The sequence below is a fragment of the Brachyhypopomus gauderio genome, chromosome 7, assembly GCF_052324685.1.
Source record: "Brachyhypopomus gauderio isolate BG-103 chromosome 7, BGAUD_0.2, whole genome shotgun sequence".
NCBI lineage: Eukaryota > Metazoa > Chordata > Actinopteri > Gymnotiformes > Hypopomidae > Brachyhypopomus > Brachyhypopomus gauderio.
The window spans coordinates 22,197,795-22,220,612 of NC_135217.1; the positions used below are offsets into that span (position 1 = coordinate 22,197,795).

Sequence of the window (22,818 nt, forward strand, 5' to 3'; positions counted from 1 at the left end):
AGCAGCACGAAACATTTCGGAGATGGTCCTTCTTAAGTAAAAAAAAAAAACAACAACCCCAAGGTGCTCCAGAGTCGTTTGAGAAACTGATTTCCTTTTTATTGTCAGCAAAAAAGGATATGAACATTTGTCACATTTTTTTGTCTTGTATCGTCAAAATAAATTAGAGAAAGACTTGATTAACATGTTAAGTTCAGTAGCAAAAGCTAAAAATGTATTTCTTGTTCTGACTGGAGGACTCTTCTTGTCCAGTATTGTTGCATTACTACTTTCCATCTCATCATTGAAGAGCATTCTGCAGTGTTTGATTTCTCTCTTGCTGAAAGAGGTACATCCTCTTTAAGATACACGCTTAAGAACTAGAATATTCCAAAATGTTCAAATAATCTTCCACAGGTTTGTGACTAGATTCAATATTTCTTTCTAATGTGGCTAAAATGTTTTTTTTTTTTCATATTTTAATAAGTGTAACAAAATACCTCAAATCATCTCTTTTAAAGAGTAAGCGAGGTGTAATTATTTCACAAACATAAAAGGAAAAAGCATTGTGAATCATACCCAGTCAAGTTACCCAGATATCGTATCCAATGGGTTCACTGCATTACATCTTATGACAATAAAACTGATGACATTTAGAACAGATAAACAAAACTGCAAGTTAACAACCACTGTCACATTTGTAGAACAACAAACCACCTCACCAGGACCAGATCAGTTCTACTGTAGACCTATCGGCATGGAATCATCTGGCTATTCACAATATGTCAAAAAGCTTTGGAAAAATGAGAACAAAAACTAAAAGTAAGATCATCGTCCTTCCTGAATGAAGGATGTTCACACTTTCAGGTCTCCACGTTTTTCACACGTTCACGTATCCATAAGAATGCAAAACAAAACACCTACGCTCTTGACGAAGCTTACGCATACATAGTTCAGTTCAACACATTTTGGGAGACAAAACATCCCAAGTCCACAAAAAGTTTCAGCCAAAAGATTCATGTGGCAAGGTGAAGCATTTATGTCCATGCCATCAGACGCAGAGAAATTCCGTGGTTCGTCAAAAGCCTGGTGTCAATTTTTTTGTCTTTCCTCCAAAACTATTCCTTGCCAATCGCAGCATTGGTGCCACTGAAGCCTGATTAGCCCTAAACATGTAAACGAACAAATTCTTACATTTCAAATGTATTTTTTCCAGCCTGTTTTCACATGTAAGCATAAACTAAATCCGGAGACCTTGCTGCATTCTTCTCAAAATCAATGATTTTCATAACGGTTCTCTCAAAATGTTCAACTGTTGCTTGTGACTCATTTGATGGCCTAAAGCTATCAAATGACACACAAGATTGAGTCCAGGTACCTCGCCTCAACCTTCCAATACAACTTCATCCGTTTGATTTCCACCATGTTTTTGCATGCTAGGCAGGTCGAGAGAAGCTACGAGAAGATGCTATTTCCTTCCATGTTTCCATACAGGTCCGCCAGTTTTTTGAAGCGAGGTCCCCAGTTGCTGAGGTAGTCATAGCTCTGTTCTGAGTCCGAACTGAGCGACTCGAGTGAGCTCAGTGACTCAGCCACTGAGCCGCTGCCTTCAAATGCGTAGGTTTGGAGCGAGTCGTACGGCGGCGCTGACGGATCCACGTCGGCCTCCTTCAGCCGGTCCCAGATGAACTCCCGAAACAGCACGTTGTCTGGGAGCATCTTGTACGCTGCTCTCGATGCTGTGGATGGCGGGTAGGGGAAGAAAGTCGGCGTTTCGGGAGTGACATCCCGGCGAACCTTGGGGTCACGCATAATATTAAGGTTACGCAGGGTGACCATGTCGAATGCCTCAGTGTCCTCCTCACCGCCTCCCTCGTCATCGTAGCGGACGATGTTTTCTCGGATGTCTCGTTCATCCTCCAAGATGAGGGGCTCCTTTCTTCGGCGACGCATCATCACAATCAGCAGAACGAAAACTGCAAAACACATATATTAAAAATAATCAAGAAATTCAAGTTATTTCCATCAGATAACTGATGGATAGCTGTGCAAATGTTTTAATGATCAAAAGTCAATCTACCTTTGTTATTTATTTATTTATTTATTTTCTTTAATCAACCAATGTAACCTCCGTTTATTGCCACTGTGTTCCATAATCTGTGTCAGTGTATAATGTGCATGATATGCAACACTGTTATTACTGGTAGAAAAACTCAATGTATGACCCAGAAGCAAAAGTCATCCACAGTAAATTACAATGTAATCATGTAACTTGAACTGTTATCTGAGTGCTAAAAACACTCATCACCTCTCATCAAACTCTGAGTTTATTATATTTATACATTAGGTAATTAAATGCTTCAGGCAAACCTTTCTATTTGGGTTCACAGACAGATATATACGCTGCTTTATGCTTGCCAGATTTCCTGTGATTAAAACAGAACTGTGTGTAATGCTGGCAAAACTAAACTTAAATGTCTGGAACATTCTACAAATAAATAAAGCTTTTTTTAAATCAAAGCTTGCAAGCAGGCCACAGCAACAAACGTGACTTCGGAAAGCAATTGAAGGCTGAAGTACAACTCAGAAGGACTAATTCTAGTCACTGAATTTCACGTGTCCATTTCCCACAAGAACCACTGCATTGTCCAGTGAACAGAAGCTCCATTGCTCAAGTCCCCAAAGGAATATCGCAAGCGTGTGAAACTTGGCCAAATATCCAATATGTGAGACTGAACTCTGGCACTGGGCACAGGTTCATTACTGACTGTTGTAAAGTGCATTTTTGAAAATATTTTCCTGTTAATTACTGAAAATTAACAGTTACATGTATCTGTTGAAATAATCTAAACTTAGAGACTGTGCATATGCAGATAATAATCTCACATCTTTGATCCACAGGAATTAGTTTACATGTGCTGAATCTAAACTATGGCATTTTCAGATTTTTTAGTTGTTGTTATTAAGCATGAGTGTCGTTTACTGCCGATACAGGGTGCCCATACGGAGTTTCCATTTACAACTCAGTGCCATTTGCCCTTGTTCACAAATGCTGTGAAAATGACTCTTTCACCAGCTCGCTGGAACAAAGAGTGCAGCCAACCTCATTACCAGATGGAGCAAATCGCTCACTAGCCAAACCAAACGCACGTGCAGCCCTCCGTCCTACAGCCCGCTTGCGTGCATGTCGCCCATAAGTACAATCATGTGCTTACAGCCACTTACACAAAAGGCAACTGCATTAATGATTCAGCAAATTGCAGGGCAGTAATGTTAAAAGGCATGTTAAATTGGCACATACTGGTTTGAAAAAATATATCCGTTCCAAAGCGTTTCCAGTAGCATCCACCAGTACCTCTCACCCAATCTCACCATTTTCTTCTCGCTCTCATATTGGGTGTGAAAATACGCAACAGTGCCTGGTGTTGACTGGCAAACGCCTAATGATCCCTCATCCATCAACCCCTCAGCAGGAAGGCTGAAAAATCACAATATGTGTCTTCTCTGCGGTGTCTGGATTTCCGTGGTGCCTGTGAACCTCACAGGATGTGAAGCACACGCCATTTTAGTGTGGTGTCGTTGTGGCGAGAGAAAGGAAGAGGAAATGAAGAGATGAGACCTCTGACGAGATGTGGAACTACATGGTCGGGTGAGGGTGACTCGGGTGTCTCGTGTCAGTCTTACAGAACGAAGCACTAATGAGATGAGCTGAAGCTTAGACGTCAAAACAAATACCTGTAAAACTAAAACGTGTGTGTTCTTTGGGCTTTAGCACTTAATTTGGTGACTAGATGACACTTGCTTTGAACCCACAAAATATTTAAAAACAGGATTCAGATAAATTCAGATAAACAGGGAATTTAATTTAATGAAAGATGTATGTGTAAGTCGTGCTCTTTAAAAATCTTCAACAAAACATGAATTTCAGTATTTACATACATTTGTGTTGTAACTCCTAAATGGGGTGTGATAACTGCTAGATCTCCAACCAAATGCCAAATACAACATTGTAAAAGTAAAAATGCCACTGTAGGACCCACATTCAGCTTTAGACATCTCCGTTCTGGGCAACAGATGCAAATTGGGACCCCAAGGAAAGATTGATTTCACATTATCCAGGACTTGCTGTAATTGAATTGTGTGAACGATCCATGATGTGCAGTCGATGAAGAACAAGGAGAATTTTCAGTGCCTCTCCCTGTGCCTTTTGGCTTATGTACATCACTGTAATGAACTGAGGATGGACGTGCTGTGATCCCATTTGTACCCGTCCCATCTCTGTCAGAGCCAGCGCTCACCTGTCCTGACATGTCAGGCCGCCTTTCAGGTAGATGAAGCGTTCAGTGCTGCTATGCAGCTAAGCTGACTGCAAGAAGCATGCATTGAAAATAAATACAGAATAACATTCAAAAAGCCTGTTGTGGTCTTTCCCTGTTTGCTGTTCCAGTTTATGATCTGTATGCTTTCAAGCTTTTTTCGAAAACTAGTCCTTGGCAAGCAAATGCTATCTGGTATGATTTAACAGTTGTAGCATGTTAATAACTTAGCAAGCCAATATGTCTGTTCGCATTTTAAACATACTCTGTGCACTCTCCTGCAATTTGGGCAAATCACTCTGTTTCCACTTGATGAAAATGGGAGATGTGGTCAGTTTGATACTTCCTGATTAAGCCAACCCCAGGAGCTATACATTAGATTAAAAAAAACTGTCATTTTCAATGTGTGGCATTAAAATGCATTAGGTGTTCTTGAAAGAGGATTGTCAAGTGGGTTCACCTTCAAGAACTACCTCATGTGGGTTTTGTGAGAGGGAGGGGAAGTCATTCCCCCTTTATGCAGACGAGATGAATCCCGAGTCCCATTCACGTCGCTGCGAAATTCTGGGCATTACACCAAAAGTTAGCAGTTAATTTTCCTCTTCAGTGATTATTTTGTTTCAGGTCTGTTCAGCTAGTTGGCATTGCTGCCACAACAAGAGGAAGGTTGAGAGGATGGGGTGGTGAGTTATAAAACAGATCATGCAAAGAGACACTCCCATTTATGCAAATAGGAACTGTATTGCTTCTTACGCCACTAACTTGAATAGGCGTGCTTCGTCCAGCCTTACCTTATGACAAATCTTTAATTAAACACCATCTAAAATCAAAATGTGTTCAAAATATTCTACATAACCATGCAGTGATAAGCCTGTAAATCTCAAAAGGAGCCGTGATGATGAGGTCCAGCAGAGTCTGCTGTTATCACACTGATGTGTTCAGGTACTAAGAATATGAATAAAAACCAACCCTTGCCTTATACTGAAAACATTTCAATAATTCTTTGTTGTCATAAAATTGTCACATAACATATTTGTTTTATAGAGAATTGCATGTCCATGGATCACACTGTATTCAAAATTTCATTTAAATGTTAAGTTCACATAAATAAAAGCAATGAGTTCAAAGTCTGTATGAAACGTCTGAGATTTAAAGATGAACAGTTCTAGCTTGACCTTTTCTAAGGCTGACTCTAAAATTACGGTGAGGTTTTACCATCCTTGAAGATCTTTACACTTTAAAACTAAGTCTCATAAAAGGAGTTAAACATTTCCAGCCTCAGAGCATTTATGAACACCTGTCCACATAAACATTTGCCAGCAATCACTCTTAAGCTCAGAATGCTCCATTATTGTGTTAACCTCAGTTTAGATCTATTACATGGGTCATAAATTGCTATACTTCCTACCAAGCAGTTCAGTTGGTGAAATAGTGAAGTGGACACACATATGCTACAAACATTCGTCTTTAGTTTCTGCTTTAATTGTACTACAAATTCTTGTCATTTGTATCCTGGCCAATTTGTCATTCTACTCCATGCTTCCAGCCATCAACCACACACCGTATGAATACAGAGTTCTTTATGAATGAGAGCAATATCACCACTCTGCTCATTCTTACAGAGATTTGTCTTTGCTGCCACTTTGATTATGTAGAGGCCCATAATCTATGCCAAGTGACAGCGCACAGTCTGCTTGGGTGCTGCTGGGAGAGCTTAGCTCAGCCTCCACGGGGAGAGCAGGACCACAGGCTGACAGGTCCTCAGGAGGACCGCACATCCTCAGGGGGACTCGCTCTCGTCCCCCTCAGCTCATCCGGCCTCACAGCCAAAACAATGCAATCACACACCAACGGCCACACCGTGGCAGCTAGTAGACTGAGCCCGAGCAGGGCAGAAGAGGAGAAGCTTGAGATGATAGAGAGAGAGAGAGAGAGAGAGAGAGAGAGAGAGAGAGAGAGAGAGGGGGTGAAGGCAGCATGGTGTTGCTGGCAGTGTTAAAGCACAATGGGGCTGTAGAGAAAGACATTAGAAATGTAGAAGAGGAAGGAGATGAGACGAGACGAGGCTGTGGAGAAAAAGAGCATGACGGCACTGTAAAGAAGTGCAACAAAGGAAAGAGGGGCAAAAGCGGATGGGGGGGGGGGGGGGGCATATTAAAGAGCTGCATGGATTGGCTGCTTATTAAAGAACAACCAAAGATGCCGAAACATTAGGGCTGCAAGAGTCCCACAACACCAGGGGGCGCTCATCAGTGACCAGAGGCATGCGGCTGCATTACCATAAGCAGAGGGAGGCTTCTATTGTTGTGGACAAAATCTTTCACTACAGGAAAGCCCTATCACTCACTTTCCTTGCACCTTTGAAGTGCTCATTGCAGTCAGAACCACAAGTATTTCACAGCTTAAAATGAGGGCAAACTCCTGACACAAGGCCTCCTTACAGCTTTTTCGGCTACAAACCTTTTATCCTATTTGGGGGGGGGGTGTTTCCAACCTGTTCAAACGTTTGGGTCGGTAATGTGGTGTAACTCTGTAAGGTTTAGAGCACAGAAGATTTTTGTCTCTTCTTAAAGAGGTAGAGCATTCCTGATGGATGCGGATACACAAGGGGAGAATATTTAATGTGCTGATCACTATGTTGAGTGAATTTCCTTCATCAGTGGCTTTACAGAGAGCAATTTGGAACAGGGCAGTACAGCTCTGATGAGCTGAAAACAAAGCCACTGGGCCAGATGGGCCTCTGTGTACTGCTTAAAAAGCAGCGTGACATTACTTATTCTCTATGATGTTCTCTATCAAACAGTAGCTAAAAGTTGAGGGCCATGCTATTTAGAACATTGGTGGCCTTGCTGTCTGCAGAAAATTACAAAGGTACAATACATTCACACACGAACACGAACACACACACACACACACACACACACACACACACACACACACACACACACATATATATAATTATAATTATGTAACATGGTGATTGTGGTACTCGTGTAGGCTGAGACCTGTCTGGGGTTTTGGTGGCCTTACCCAGCAATATGAAGATGCAGGCGAGGATGGCCAGCAGGGCCCCGGTGCTCAGACCGGCGGGGAGCGTGTGGGCGACGGCCCCGCAGGCCTGTGGCACACCGTCCGCATCACAGTCGCACACGCGCACCAGCAGCGTGTTGGTGCTGCTCAGGGAGGGGCTGCCGCTGTCTATGATCAGCACGGGCAGCTGGTACAGCGCCTGCTCCCTCCGCCGGAACCCGCCTCGCTTCGTTAGAACCGACGCTGTGTTGTCTGTGGGAGGGAGAGGTCAAGGGTCGGCATGGAAAGGTCAAGGTCACAATGTGGGAGATATTACAATGAGTGTTTTTTATTACTTTACAATTAGCACATCAAACAATATGCATTATATTTAAATTGTGGATGGATGGATGGATGGATGGATGGATGGATGGATGGATGGATGGATGGATGGATCCCATCAACCCTAGTTCTCCTCACTCTGTCTCACCTGTTGGCTCAGTGGAGTCAATGGATTATTTCCTGTACTGCACTTACCTGAGTCCGGATAACATTTGCATCACCTCAGTCCACCAACCATAACCCACTTATCAATTTGACCTCACCTGAGTATTTACTTTGAACATCCATTCTCATGTCAGCCTTCACTATGTGATTTATCATATTCAGTTTTCAGTATTTGTTTCTCACATGTGCTCACCTGTTATTCTGCTGTCTGTGGTTTTTGTATTCTCCTCTCTGTTCTGGTCATTTCTGATACTCATGTGGCTTCCTGACCTGCACTGACATTCTTGGTACTCCCATATGTAGTATTGGCTTCTCATCACTGTACTGGCCTGTGCCTGTTTACCGATTAAGGTTCTGTATTCTTCCTTGGCAGTTAAAACCTTCATGTTTACTTTTTCTCCACGAGTGTCTGGCCAGTTTTTGTCACATTACCGATATCCATAAAAATATTCAGAATAGAGATCTTAAATATAGAAATGCATCTAATATGATATTAAGCAATCACATTAGAGTTGAGACTAAATCCCTGAAGACATGAGGCAAAGTTGGGAACATCCTGAAGGAAACCGTACCCCTATAAATATACTGTACCACAGTGAATCCATAGCAGTGACAACATTTGACACTAAAAACAAACAACAAACAAACAAACAAAAAACCCAAATCATACAAACTGAAAAACTCATCTCTTAGAAAAAGAAGATAGATATTTTTGTTCACATAGAGATTTTACTTTACTCTGGGATTAAATTATACTTTCAAATGGAAAATTTTCTCCTCAAATTTTCTATATCATATCTTATCTGTTTATATCCCTGCATTACTAAACCACCAATTAACATTCAAACAACATTAGAAATCCAAAGAAATCTAATCTGGAAAACTCCATTCAAAGGTGAGGCAAATAAGATGAGTTTTAATGTCTTGTTTATGGACAATATCTTGATGTCTGAACTTCTTCAAACACCCAAGCCCAGAGTGGCAGCTGAAAGGCAGTGTCACCTACAACAACTTGTTGTACTGAGTTGTATATATATATGAGTTGTATACTGAAATATCCCTTTAAGACATGTATTTCATATTAAGATCTGAGCCTGAAATGTCAGATACAGTGTAATATGAGTTGGAATACAAAGTCTGCAGAATTAGACTATGAACAAGACAAAGCTATATAAAAAATGTTGAATTTCACCCTTAAACCAATGACAAAAGGCTCACAGCGGCAACCTGAAATACAGTTTTGAATTCAAAAGTAATGGTGACAAATAGCCATATTCAAAAGTTCCCCTAGCTGGTTAATTTTGCATTGTTGTTATCGCTCTAAGTAAAACTGCTGCAGTATTATGCAGCGAGGCCCATTTGGTAACTGAAATATGGCACTGAGAATGATTAAAAATGGATAAACTGAGCAAGTAAAATGTATTTCCAAATCCCACATTCTGGCTGTTACCATGCAAAGACCTTTGTGAAGATCTTTCAAATGAAGAACTGTAACAGCAGCAAAATTCCACCTTATGGAAATCGGCGTGTAAAACATAACCCTTTAACTCCACAAACCCCATCCTACCGCTCAGTCTTTGCCATGCAGCATTAGTCCTCTGTCTTGTGTATGCTCTCTGTTCTGAGAGGGCCGTTAGCCCCAGGCGGTGCTTGGGAGGTGCTGTGCCTACCTTTGTTGTCTCGCAGGGTGAAGTTCTGGTTGCTGACGGCGGGCGAGGCGAGTGTAAAGAAGAAGCGATGGCCACCAGGGGGCTCGTCTTTATCCACCGCACTGATGGTCTGGATCACCTGAGCACACGGAGCCAGACGAGACAGCGGTTGGCCATTCGCTCGGGCCAGGCTGCAGGAGACTTATAGACAGAAAAGCTGGAGCGATCGCCTGCCGTAGGACAGATGGAGGCTTGGGAGGTTTGCACCAGCTTGGGTGTATCGAAAGGTCAATGGTTCATCAAGTTGCTAGATGTGACTGCATTCTACTTGCAATATTTTACTCAAATTCATTCCAACGGTCCTAACTGATAAAGCCTATTACATACAATTAAGTACTTCTCTTAACGCTTTAAGATCTTCAGTTTAGCTAAAGGTATAGAACTTTCAAACGAGTTGTGATGAAAGCCACTATGAAATCATCAACTACACACATCTCAGAGTGTAGGCATCAATAATATAACTCATATAACTCTATTTGATGCAGTAATGCTACTTAACACCAGTCAACATTAAGATGATAAACACAAAGTTAAACAAGCTCAAGTGAAATTAGAATCCGATCTTAGTTAAAGAGCAAATGTTGTAGAGTTTGAGGAAATTATATTGAACTGTAATGACTTGCAGTTCCCTTTGTGGGTTTATGCAGATTTAAACTTAAATGGTAACCTACCTTTCCTGTATTTCTTTATATTATATGAATGTAATTAATATTTTAGGCTTCGGCAACATTTTAATATGCATCTCTAGATCTTCTCTGTTGATAAATCACATTATTGTTCATTCATTAGAGCTGAAGATGACAGATGAAGGAAAATAAACTGGCCTATTTCAAGATTAATGTTATGGGTCGAAGTCGATTCATTTTGAAGACTAAAGTCTTAAGCACAAGTGATGCCACTTATCGCTTATAATTGTGCTAAGTGGTGATTTGGCAGAGTCCAGGCTCAAACTTAAGAGCAGAGTCTTTTTAAAGAGATCTAAATCTTCATGGGTAGTACAAGAATCAATACTGCCTGATTAACTTATGAGCACGCTGTCCTCTTATGAGCAGGTTGCAGGCTCTAGCCAGCTCGCCATTGATCTAGAAGATGGTAGTATACCAGTAATAGCTAGGCTAAAACTAGGCTTGAGTATAAACAAAGATTGTATCAGTTGGTAAATCTTCTTCTGAAACATGTTCCACCCCCTGATTTCTCACGTCTGATGCCAACAGTACTGTCAATAGCCAGTTGTATAAAAGTGCTGTGAGGGCCCAAACAAAATTAACTGAATGCTGGCAACATGACAATTATATGTGTATTTTGGTTATGTTGTGTCTGGTACACACTGGTGTCTGAGAGCCATTAAAAGAAGGGGAAAACAAAATATTTTTTAATTGATAGATGTTCTAAAGCAAAGTTCTTTTTGAAACACTTTTTACCTTGAACACTGTGCATGCTAGAAAGAATGACTGATGCTGGTTTTGTGCTGAGTAGCTTATCTGTCCGGCCACTGTGGGAACATTCTGTCCACTAACCAACACTGAATCCACATTTCACTCTGTGCTCTCTCTTCTCTGACACCGACACTGGCATGGCTTACAAAAACACGGGACCTTGGAGCGAACCTAGGTGCACTCCTGCTAGCTGATTGTAAGAGGGAGATGAGGTGGGTTGGACAGTCTTTAGTAATAAACCCATCTTTTTCTTTTTGGACCTTTGCCAGTGAGTCCACACACTTGCTTTTGCACAGATTTTTTTCTTTGCTTTTTAAAAGGCTTATTTCTGCACCACTTCTCAGTATTTTAAGCAACAAAAAAAAAAAAACTAAACAAACACATTCATTTATATTTAATGTTTTTGGTGACCAATTTTGGGCATTGTTACACTGTGAAGTGTTAAATTAATGGTGCCCTTTAGAGACCAGTTGTAGCACTTTAGGGGCATGTTTTAATCAAAGCCTTGCATATATTGCTATGGCAACAGAGCAGGCCTTTCCACAGTCTTGAGATTGGAGATAGGTGATCTGTTCATTTCTTTCTTGGGCCCACCTGACACGAATGCCACCTCCCTAACTTTGACACAACATTCTCTCTCATTATGGAATTACAGTGAGACACGTGTCAGTCCCTGTGTCCATGGCTAAGCTGTTCATTCACAGCAGTTCCGTCACGCCATAGAGCGAGCGCTGCAATTTCTCCACATGAACAACGAGATTATGGTTGTCACTGAAATGAAAAGAATGAAAAGTGATAACAGCAGTCACCATGGCTACAGCGAGAACTACTGGGGGTTGCCGTGGAACCCCACCCCTGTGTTGCAGAGGCCTGTTTGTGGAGGTAAGCACCTAAACAAATAGCTAGTCTAAAAGCACAACTCAGCTTTTCAAAGAGAAACCAGAGATACGGGTCAAGAGTAATCATTTGGTATCCCATGTCACACAAGACCACGTGTCATTTCCATTAGCCACATTCAATCAACAATCTTAATACAAAAGTGTCCTTACGCACAACTGCCATGAAGGTCATTAATATATATGCAATGTGCATATAATATTCTAATAGCTACACTGGGGCATTATGAAAAGCAATATGCCTTTGCTATACCATATTCTACATAATGATGACCCAATAAATAATAATCAACAGACAAGTGAATGGCCTTCTCTAATCTGCATAGATATAAAATTTCAGGAACTATAGCAAAGAAGCTATGGGGACTGGAAACACTTAAAGCAGAACGGAAGCCACTTAAGCACAATATTATACTTTAATGGTTTGACCCCTCTTTAACCACATCATGATGGAATCTTACGTTTCACTAGATGACAATTCCTGCTACGTCATACCAGCCCCTGTGTGTGTATGTGTAGCTACATTCATGCTAGCTACCGCTGAGCTGTACATTTTCATTAGTGAAACAGCTGAGAAGATTCTACATATGTTTTAGAAGTGCCCTAGAGTTAGTATCACTAAGTGGGAAAAAAAGAAGAAATCCATACAGGAGATTTGATGTTTTGATGCCTTGGGTATTTGTCACTGGCTCCTTTTGTAAAATGACTCCCTGCTTTAGGACTCTGAACACACAGAATGTCTCTTACTGTGCTTACAGCAGCACAAAAATCAAGCTCTACAAGTAGTGCATACTCTTGGTGTACTACTAAAGAAATCATGACCAAACATGTTTCTGTTGAGTGTTACCTATCACCAGTGTTGCGAATAACGCCGTTAAAAATAATGGCGTTAGGTAACGGCGTCATTTTGTCAGTAACGGGAAAATATAATTAATTACTTTTCCTGTTGTTACAATGCCGTTGAGGTTACTGGTCATTAAAAGCGGTGCATTACTATATATTGATATACTAACAGTAATGCAAGCGGACCCCTGCCCAGGCTAGTGAGGAGTAACAGATCTCCATAGGTCACAGTTCTCTGTGTAACACCTGTTTAACTTAACAAGTCAGTAAGCGATTGGCTAAGGCAGCATTATGGTAGCCAATCAGAGCCAGTGTTTTTACACATTTGCCGAAGCACACCAGTGACATGCGACACAAACGGAGAAGAGGCAGAAATGGCGAGTCAGGAGCAAGCCGAAGAAAATTTAGCATTTTCAAGATGGCGATATAAACATTATTTAAGAAAAAGTTCCTGAATGTCTACCAGACTGGGTATTTGATTTATTTAATTAAGAAGAGGGGTTTTATTGTTAAGTATACTTCTGTTGTGAACAAACCAGTTGTCTTAGGTTGAGAGAACTGAATTAAATTTGACAGATGTTTATGTCACGTATGGCCTCGCCCCCTCCCTTGGCTGTCACTCCGGGTTCCCTCATGTCTGTGTTCCCTGCCTGTTTCTCCCGCCCTGCTCGTTGTCTCCGTGATTCCTCGTTTGTTACCACGCCCCCGTGTCATTGTTATCACCTGTTCCTTGTTTCGGTTCTATGTATATATGTCCCGGTATTCCCCAGTCTAGTCATCCGTGGTTTTGTGCTTAGTTTGATTAGTTGGTCTGTGCCTTTCTCGTTCGTTGTTTTCTAGCTCTGTGTTTTCCGTCATCTGTTTGTTCCTGCCCGGTCCGTGAGTCTTCCCTGTTCTCGTTTTACCATGCCTGTTTCTCGTTCCTGTTCGGACTGCCCTAACGTTATGACCCCTGCCTGCTATGTCGATTCTGCTTTTGGTTAGTGATGGGCAAATGAAGCCTCTTGAAGCAATGAAGCTTTCCAACCCTTTGCTTTGCAAAAAGGTTCATTACTCGAGGCTTCATTCATCACTCACTAGTGACATCTGCTGGTGAAACTGTAACAGCCTCGTCATTCAGTTGGATCATACTTTCAACAATTTGTAAATGCAATATTGTCACAAAGTTTCAATCAAACTCATGTTTAGTAACAGGAGAATCAATTAAATCATACTTAATTGTCATGTTTTAATTATTAAAATGATTTGTAGCCAATCTAATCCCTGACCATTAGTGGTTGTGTTGGGTTTTCTTGTATGTCATGAACGTATTTGACAATGAAGATATGTTGTACTTTACTATATTGGGAATTGAGTGGTTGTTGAGGCAGACTGAATATTTTGAGTTAGAAACTGATTTAAAAAAAAAACAAAATGTGTTTAAAATAATTGCTTCTTGGGGGTTCTAGATCTGGTTTGGTAGTCATGGCCTGGTGGTTAGGGAAGGGAAGTGGTTAGGGAACTGGTCTTGTAACCAGAGGGTCGTGGGTTCGATTCCCAGACCTGAGGCCATGACTGAGGCGCCCCTTAACCCTCAATTGTTCACTTATATAAAAATGAGATAAAATGTAAGTCGTTCTGGATAAGGGCGTCTGCCAAATGTAAAATGTTTTTAACATTACAAATAAGGTTTGCCTCTTCCAATGGTTTTAATCTGTTTTTGATGTGTGAATCTGATGTACATCCTGATCAAACAAAAAGAATTTAGAACGTTCCAGATTTTAAATTTAACCACCTTCTACAACACGAAGCAACAGGGTTCATAGCGCTTTTATTTTGAAAAACGATACGCAAAATGAAGCAATGACGTGGCCGATGTAATGCGAGGCCTCGTTTGTTGCTGATCACGTGATTTTGCTCAATCTAACACAAGCTCCGAAGCGGGGCTTCATCGGACACGCCCCTTTTTACTCGGTACACGCTTTGAAGCGTAGCTTCAGATGTCCCATCACTACTTTTGGTATTCCCTTTATTAAATCTCGCTCTCCTCAGCGTTTGTGTCCGTCTCCTCGCTCCGTAGCGCGAGCTATGTTACATAACCACGGATCTTACCAGGACACAGCGAGGGAGCGAGACTCCGGTGAGTTTAGTCGCTGTAACGAGTTGTTGGCTGCTTCCGTGCAGTTTAACTCTCGTGTGTTACAGCGCGAACGAGGCGGAGACAGGAATCCCCCTGGCGCTGTGGGAACAAGGAAGTCTCGTCGCAGATCGAAGAAAGCGTAGTCTCTTTCAACTGGCTTTCGTGACGAGACTCCATTTGAGCGTTGTGAGTCTGCCCGGTTTTGCAAACACTATGGGGAAAAACTACCTGTAGTGCAAGCAGCGGGCAGACGGTTTGAGAGCACAGACGAGCGTTTGCTTAACCCTCGGTTGGCTCTCTCTGACCACCGCGGGCTCCCGATGCCTCAAGGGAGGCGGAGCCGCAGCAGAGAGAGCAACCGAGGAGCTTGTGTGTCTGTGTGTTCTGCCAGGCTCGCCCAGGACCCCGTGGAAGAGGACCTCCCTCCGCCGATCCCGGAAGCCCCTCCCAGAAGGCTCCCCAAGAATTTTTTGGGGGGACGTACTAGCCACTCAACCAAGGAGTGGCTGGCTGAAACTCGGGATGACGTTGCTATGGCGGTCACGCCCCCCGATGACGTCGCTATGGCGGACACGCCCCCCGATGACGTCAGTGCGGCGGACACGCCCCCCGAGGACATCTCGCCACGTCAGCGGCCTGTCCCCGCGACCCGGAGGAGGTCCACGCCAGTTCCCGTTCCCGCAATCCGGAGAGGGTCGTCCACGCCGGTTCCAGTTCTCGCTGCCCGTCGGCAGTCCACACCTGCTCCAGTTCCCGCTGCCCGTCGGCAATCCACACCTGCTCCAGTTCCCGCTGCCCGTTGGCAGTCCACACCTGCTCCAGTTCCCGCGACCCAGGAGAGGTCGTCCACGCCGGATGCTGTCCCCGCGACCCGGGAGAGGTCGTCCACGCCGGCTGCTGTCCCCGTGACCCGGGAGAGTTCGTCCACGCCGGCTGTTGTCCCCGCGACCCGGGAGAGGTCGTCCACGCCGGCTGCTGTCCCCGCGACCCGGGAGAGGTCGTCCACGCCGGCTGCTGTCCCCGCGACCCGGGAGAGGTCGTCCACGCCGGCGCCTGTTCCCGCTGCCCGCCTGCGGACCCCGCCTGTCGCCCCAGAGACTGTGCTGCCCACGTGTGGGCTTGGACTCGATGTGTTATCTGTTCCGCCCTGTGTTCCTGCCTCTATGCCAGTGTCCCCCTTGCTCCCGTGTTCCGTCCCTGGCTTTGTGTTGGTCCCTGTCCCCGTGGTTGTGTCTGTTCGTGTCCATGTTCCTGTTCCAGTGTCTGTTTCCGGTAGTGTCCTCTCTGTCCCGGTCCCCATATCTGTTCCCCACGTCGTCACTCACCTTGTTTCTGTCCCAGTCTCAGTCGTCCAAACCGTGTTTGCTTCCGTGTATGCCTCTGCCCTGTCCCCTGGCCTCGCTCCTGTGTCTGTCCCCGGTCCTGTCCTGTCCAGCCCTGCTCCTGCTCCTTGCCCTGTCTCTGGTTCCCCTGTCTCGGTCCTGCCTCTGTCTCCTTGTCCTGATTTGTCCTGTCCTGGTCCATTTCCCTGTCCTGTCTGCCCTTGTGGGCCTAATGTCACGTATGGCCTCGCCCCCTCCCTTGGCTGTCACTCCGGGTTCCCTCATGTCTGTGTTCCCTGCCTGTTTCTCCCGCCCTGCTCGTTGTCTCCGTGATTCCTCATTTGTTACCACACCCCCGTGTCATTGTTATCACCTGTTCCTTGTTTCGGTTCTATGTATATATGTCCCGGTATTCCCCAGTCTAGTCATCCGTGGTTTTGTGCTTTGTGTGATTAGTTGGTCTGTGCCTTTCTCGTTCGTTGTTTTCTAGCTCTGTGTTTCCCGTCATCTGTTTGTTCCTGCCCGGTCCGTGAGTCTTCCCTGTTCTCGTTTTACCATGCCTGTTTCTCGTTCTTGTTCGGACTGCCCTAACGTTATGACCCCTGCCTGCTATGTCGATTCTGCTTTTGGTATTCCCTTTATTAAATCTCGCTCTCCTCAGCGTTTGTGTCCGTCTCCTCGCTCCGTAGCGCGAGCTACGTTACAGTTTAAAGGATTTTATCCTGCACTGGTCTGTGGATGTGCAATAAATATCAAAATTTAACACCTTTCTGATCTACTTATTTCAACTGACTGTGAAAACTGCTTTTTCAATAAATCCTTATTCATTGGCATATAACTTTTTTTTTACTGTAATGCAAATAGTTACTTTCCCTGGTAACAAGTTACTTTTATTATAGAGTAATTCAGTTACTTTTTTGAACAAGTAGTGAGTAACTATAACTATAACTAATTACTTTTTTAAAGTAACGTTCCCAACATTGCCTATCGCTGCAAAGCACTGATCGGCATTTAGAATATGGATCAACACTTTAGGATTTAGGAGACTTTGTGTAATTTTCTGTCTCTGTCGATTATAATAACCGATGCACTATCATGATGAGTAAAGTTTTAATAGAATGCCCTACAGATAATGTCTCCTTCATCATCACAAGATACAAAAATGTAATCCCAATGCAATATAATTTAACAAGATCCAATACCATCCTGACCATTCTTAGGCTAAACCAGGGTTCTTTAACACGTGGCATTAACATCCAATATGTATGCACATGTAATATTCGGACAAGAAAAAGTGGATTTTGGGAACGGTGCACGCACAGGCCATTAAAATGCATGCATGCAGAGAGCACATCTCACCTTGCCCCCTCGTTATGCAAACGAGTTTTAGCACACAGCTCATCTGCGTCCTTGGCCACCTGAGAACTCGGCCATTTTTAAGCAGCGCCCTGACGGCATTCCCTGCTAAACAAGTGCAGCCTGGTTCAATTTCATTTGCTAACGTGCAAAACACCTCGGGATCCTCTTCATCCAAATTCCGAACGTACACGTTTCACATATCAATGAAGAGAAGAAAAGGGACTTTCCATGATCCTTCTCTACCCATCAGGGATAAAAACATCTGCAGATGGTCCACCTGGCTCTCGTGGAGAACAGCCCGTCTACATACCCCAGCGGAGCAGTGCGATGTCCGGGCACAAAGCGTCCCCTGGCACTCACGCTTGCCGATGGCATGTCTGCGATGATTGTGGATCACAACCCCACCTCTCTGGCCGCGGCCCACCCACTCACCCTGGACAGCCTGGCTGTAATATCAATTAATACCGTGGCACGAGACGGGCCGGCCGCTGAACCGCGATGCCCGACATTTGTGCTCCTGGGGAGTGAGCTGCTGCTAATTAGCAGCTGAGAAATGGCAGCACATTATGAGTTTATTATGCTTCCCCGTGTTAACTCGCCACACTGAAAGCTTTGAAAGACTGAGCGCCTGGCCAAGCGGTTGGACTCACCGGAGCCCGAGGAAGCCATGCCAATGCAGGGGCAGGCAGCTCAGTGTGGCTCTGGGCTAAACACAGGCCTGGATGTGCAAGAGAAAAACACCTATCTTCCAGAAATGTAGGCTTTTAAAAAGCCTTTAAAAGGCTGTTCGTAGGGAAATGTTTTTAATAAAGGGGACTTAAAAAAATATGCAGTGGTCATTTAGCAGGCGGGATGCATTTAGACCAGTAAAGATACTGTATTTCTGATTGCTACTGATGAAATGAAATGATTGGCACTGAGCTCTTATAAAGAGTATATTCCCCAGATTAGCCTATAATCATTGTACAATTTGCTTTCACATTCTATGTACAAAGCTGTGACTCCAAAAGCAAAAAAAACAAATGCAAATGAATTTGATAAGATCTGAAGTGGATAGATTATAATCCTTAATCTCTAAATTACATGTGCAGTGGAGCTCAACACTATAAAACACAAGAACATTGTGCTGATTAGGATTCATGGTTAAAATGGTGCACGTATCTCCTATTTTCATATGCAACAAAAGCACACCAACAAAATATAAAGAGAGCAAATGAAGGAGAAATATAAAAGCAGCCTAATGGCTATTTCTGAACTAGTGCATCATTTTGATCTATTACACTTACTTCTCTTTCCAATCTGGCTTCCCCCTCCTTTTCCTGATCATATTTTCCAAATGCCAGGAGCAGATAGATCACTCCTAGTGATATATATCCAGTCATTTAGCTACAAAAAGGGCAAATGCTAAACAACTCATAAGGAATGCACAGAAGTTCCTCACAGAGCAGACCTGTGTCTCCCGCAGGTGAAACTAACTCTGCTTTGTTTTGTTTTTATGATACTTTTCATTACGCATGAACGCACAGAATATTTAAACAGCATGCGCCACAAATTAAAATACCCTTTTGGAAAAATGGCATTCTGTGGAACCTCCTGTCACCATATGATGTAAATGATGAAAGCATCAATTATGAAAACGGCCTATGGAATTCATGATGCAATTGATGATGCAGAGAAGTATTATCAAGAAAAAATTATCACACACACACAGACACACGTACACACGCGCGCGCGCACACACACACACACACACACACACACACACACACATTTGAAGACACATGCACACACCTAGGACTATTGTTTACCTGTCCAGGTGATGCATTCTCACAAACAAGTGTTTCATATTCGATGGCAAAGACTGGAGCGTTGTCATTTATGTCCATCACTGTAATGACAGCTAGGCCTCTACCCACCTGAGATGGGTCCTCTGAAAAAGATATAGAAAAAGAAGCAGAGATAGAGAATTGTGAATAGAAAAATGTATAAAATATACACTCTGTTAAATATGAAAAAAGCTAAATAGTTTATAGCTGGCATGAACATCCATTGATTCCAACCATATCACAGTGCCCAGCAATAAATTAATCAAAAGAACTAATTAATTCTGACAGAAGTAAAAGAGGAAAACTATCATTGAGCAACACTACCGACACCAAATTATCTCAAAAACCTAAAAACCTAGAGGCAAATAATCTTTTGGGTTTCTAGTGGACCAGTTGTTCCAATTGGATCTTTCAAATGTCCAGACCTACCTTGGCCCATTTCTCTGCTTATTAGGTAATCCCCTTCCTTTTTTCCTTTATCAAACATGCATGTATGTATGTACGTTGACTACCAGAGAATCATTAACAATTTCCAGATTTCCAGAAACACTCCTGTAGCTGATACACCACTACCTGTTACAATGCCAATGCCAGTATCACTACTGTATCGCAAACATCCCTCAACCCAAACACCTGCAGTTGTCCAGTGTTCAGACACAGACCAAGTACCCCTTGTACCTGTACATGATTAATGCACTTCAATTGTAGCTGTATGTAACATGACCACATGCAGTGACCAGAAAATGGTTGTGACCAGTAAATGAAGCACAATTAAACATATATTAATAAAATGTATGTAATAAAAGGTTGATTGTGCATCAGTGCCTCCTGGTGAAGTATCACTAGGCCATACTGGGAAATTGTAACCTTTTTCCTTGATGCATTCCATACAAATGTTTTTAGTGTCTAAAGATCTCTAGAAGTTTCTGAGTGTTTGAATTATTAATTTGTTTTTATCCAAGTTTGTCTTTAGTATTACTCAAACAGAATTTGTTCTGTACCTACAAGTCTGTGAAGAAACATAAGCACAGAAAGTCCAATTATGATACATTTCCATTGGATCTCTGTATAAATGCAAGCTGTGGTTATTATAAACCTGGAGAAAGTGACTTGGATTTCTGTCTAAATATCACATTCACAAGGTATACTGTAATCCTACACATCTTATATCTTCAATGCATCCTGGGTTATTTTATATTTATTCCAGTGTAAACAATTATAGCAGGACTGGTGTCTGCATAAAATGGGTTTGAGAATTGGTAGGGTTAGAAAAATGTTAAAGCTAGCTGAAGCTTAAATTCTCTGATGATTCCTTCAAAAAATCTGCTGGATGTTATTATTAGGCATTACACGTGTATTGTCCTTGAGGCAGACCCATACTTTTTGGCTAGATTCGGGTTGCAGAGAATACAAGTAAATGCCTTCTTGACTGTCTCTATACTTAGGAAAAGTGCTAAAACTCTTCCTACAGGATATGACTAAATATTTACCAGCATGTTAAATCGCACAGGACTGATTTAACCTGGGGCTATTTCAACATTTGATTTATATAACGTTAAAATACACAGTATAAGGCTTTGGAATGTGTGTCTGGACAAGTCACTATTATGATGGATTAGAATGGGACTAAAATAACAGTCATACACTGCTAATACTCACATAACCATTTAAATCTAATCTAAATGTAATCTGCCAAATTGATGTTCTTTGTGTATTGACCTCTACTGATGATACGTCCAACAGTCATTGAATCCCAAGTGTTTCAGATAAATGATTTTTGAAATGGTGTAAACAAGCAAAAATAAGGACCAGCATGATTTTTTTTACTGCTTTGATATCAAATCTATTAATTGTGTCTGGCCAGTCTACAGAGATTTCGGAAAACATAATTTTTCAAAAGAATCTTTCAAAACAATCCACTCCAATACATCATTTGATTGAGCAAAGTACCACAGGCTCCAGTTCTTCCAAACTTCAAAAGCAAGATGGTTTTCTAAGTGAGGTCACTTATTCTAAGTGGGGTCCGTTTCTCTGTCTGGCTAGGACATGTGTTTTACAGTAAGCAAATCAAAACTTAGGTTGGACAGTGACCGCCATCTTTGTCCTTGGAAACCGCACTAGCGCCTGTACAGTATTCTATATGGACTGCATCTGTGTAATGTCAAGGGAAATCACATTTGCATATTCAGATAGAGAGTGTGCCCACTCACATGCATTCGTCAGCACCTCATCCCTCGTTCACCACTGTTAGACTTGGCCAATAGGTCACAGCCAATCCCAGGAGACTAAATTAGCATAATGCTCCGTGACAGCCCTGCCATGATCCCTGTCCAAATGTACCTTGCCATATAGCTCCTCTGTTTCTTAAACACAAATGTCAAAATATTATCTGCATGCTCAAAATAGCTGTGTAAACTCCACAACAGTGTACTGTTCAAATTTGCATAACCTCATTCTTATGCGTTTTTACTTATAGACCAAATCTGTGCATCCAGAGAATTCTATATACATTTACATATGTAATCATCTGCATCTAACTTAAACTTAATACATTTAAAGAGAATCAACATTTATCACATCAGATCACATTAGATCACATCAAAGACGTTTCTCTTCCATGATATCAGGAAGTGTTTTGAGAGATTCTTTTTGGAGAGAAAATGTACTGGTCTGAGAAACTAAACGGTGCATTAAGCTGTAAGCAGAGTATTTGTAACTGTTGCTTTTATTAAATATTATTTATTAAATGTTGATGAGAAAGGACGACGGTGGAGCAATGCGTAGAGTCAAATGCTGAAATATTTGCTCAAATATTAGTATGACCCTGATTATGTTGTTGATAACAGATGCAGAGACAAACTGAATAAGAAAATTCATGTGATAACTCAAAAAAACATACAAAGCACACAGCTGTGGTTCAGACTGACCTTGCTGTGTACAGGATGTCAACAGCTCTTCATGTTGTAAACTATGCTCAAATAGATGTTTGTGATGTCAGAATGTTTACACATGTCTGAGGAATTTGGATAAATAATTATTTGAATTAAATTTTACTGTCCACAGAATAATAAGTGCAGCTTGATTGCTCTGATTCTCTTATCCAATTTCCCCTGTGAACTGGACCAGGCGTAGTGGAACAGGACGAGGTCCCCACGACATTGGCTGAGAATGACACCCACACACCAGAAACAGCACTGCAAGCCACACTTACGGCTCTCTATAGCAAAGATGGTGATGTTGTGGACCGAGTTGACCTCTCTGTCTAGGGCTTTGGCTGTACTGATGATCCCAGACACGGCGTCCACATTAAAGTAACGTTCCAGGTCTGTGTTCCGATCTATGGAGTACCTGTGAACGGAGGCGAAGCAGAGAAGGAAATGAGCAGAGAGAGACCAGAGATGATCTGAAGATACAGTAGATGTAGACTAAGGACTAAGTGAAGACCTGTGTGTATGTGTGGGAGAATGAGTGCTTGTGTGGGTGTATGTGTATGCAGA

The 22,818-nt window shown here is 42.5% G+C and overlaps 1 protein-coding gene across 3 annotated transcripts in view; it reads right to left on the bottom strand.

Moving 5' to 3' along the window:
- Nucleotides 1-394: 394 nt before the first annotated feature.
- LOC143519306 (cadherin-7) overlaps nucleotides 395-22,818 on the bottom strand; it is a 90,352-nt gene continuing 67,928 nt past the window's right edge. For all 3 annotated transcript variants that reach the window (XM_077012611.1, XM_077012610.1, XM_077012609.1), the window contains 5 exons: nucleotides 22,533-22,669; nucleotides 19,304-19,425; nucleotides 9,482-9,599; nucleotides 7,326-7,577; nucleotides 395-1,955 (listed from right to left, as the gene is read on the bottom strand). In XM_077012611.1, coding sequence (XP_076868726.1) covers nucleotides 1,435-1,955; nucleotides 7,326-7,577; nucleotides 9,482-9,599; nucleotides 19,304-19,425; nucleotides 22,533-22,669 — 1,150 coding nt within the window. In that variant the 3' untranslated portion in view covers nucleotides 395-1,434. The remainder of the gene's footprint in view (nucleotides 1,956-7,325; nucleotides 7,578-9,481; nucleotides 9,600-19,303; nucleotides 19,426-22,532; nucleotides 22,670-22,818) is intronic.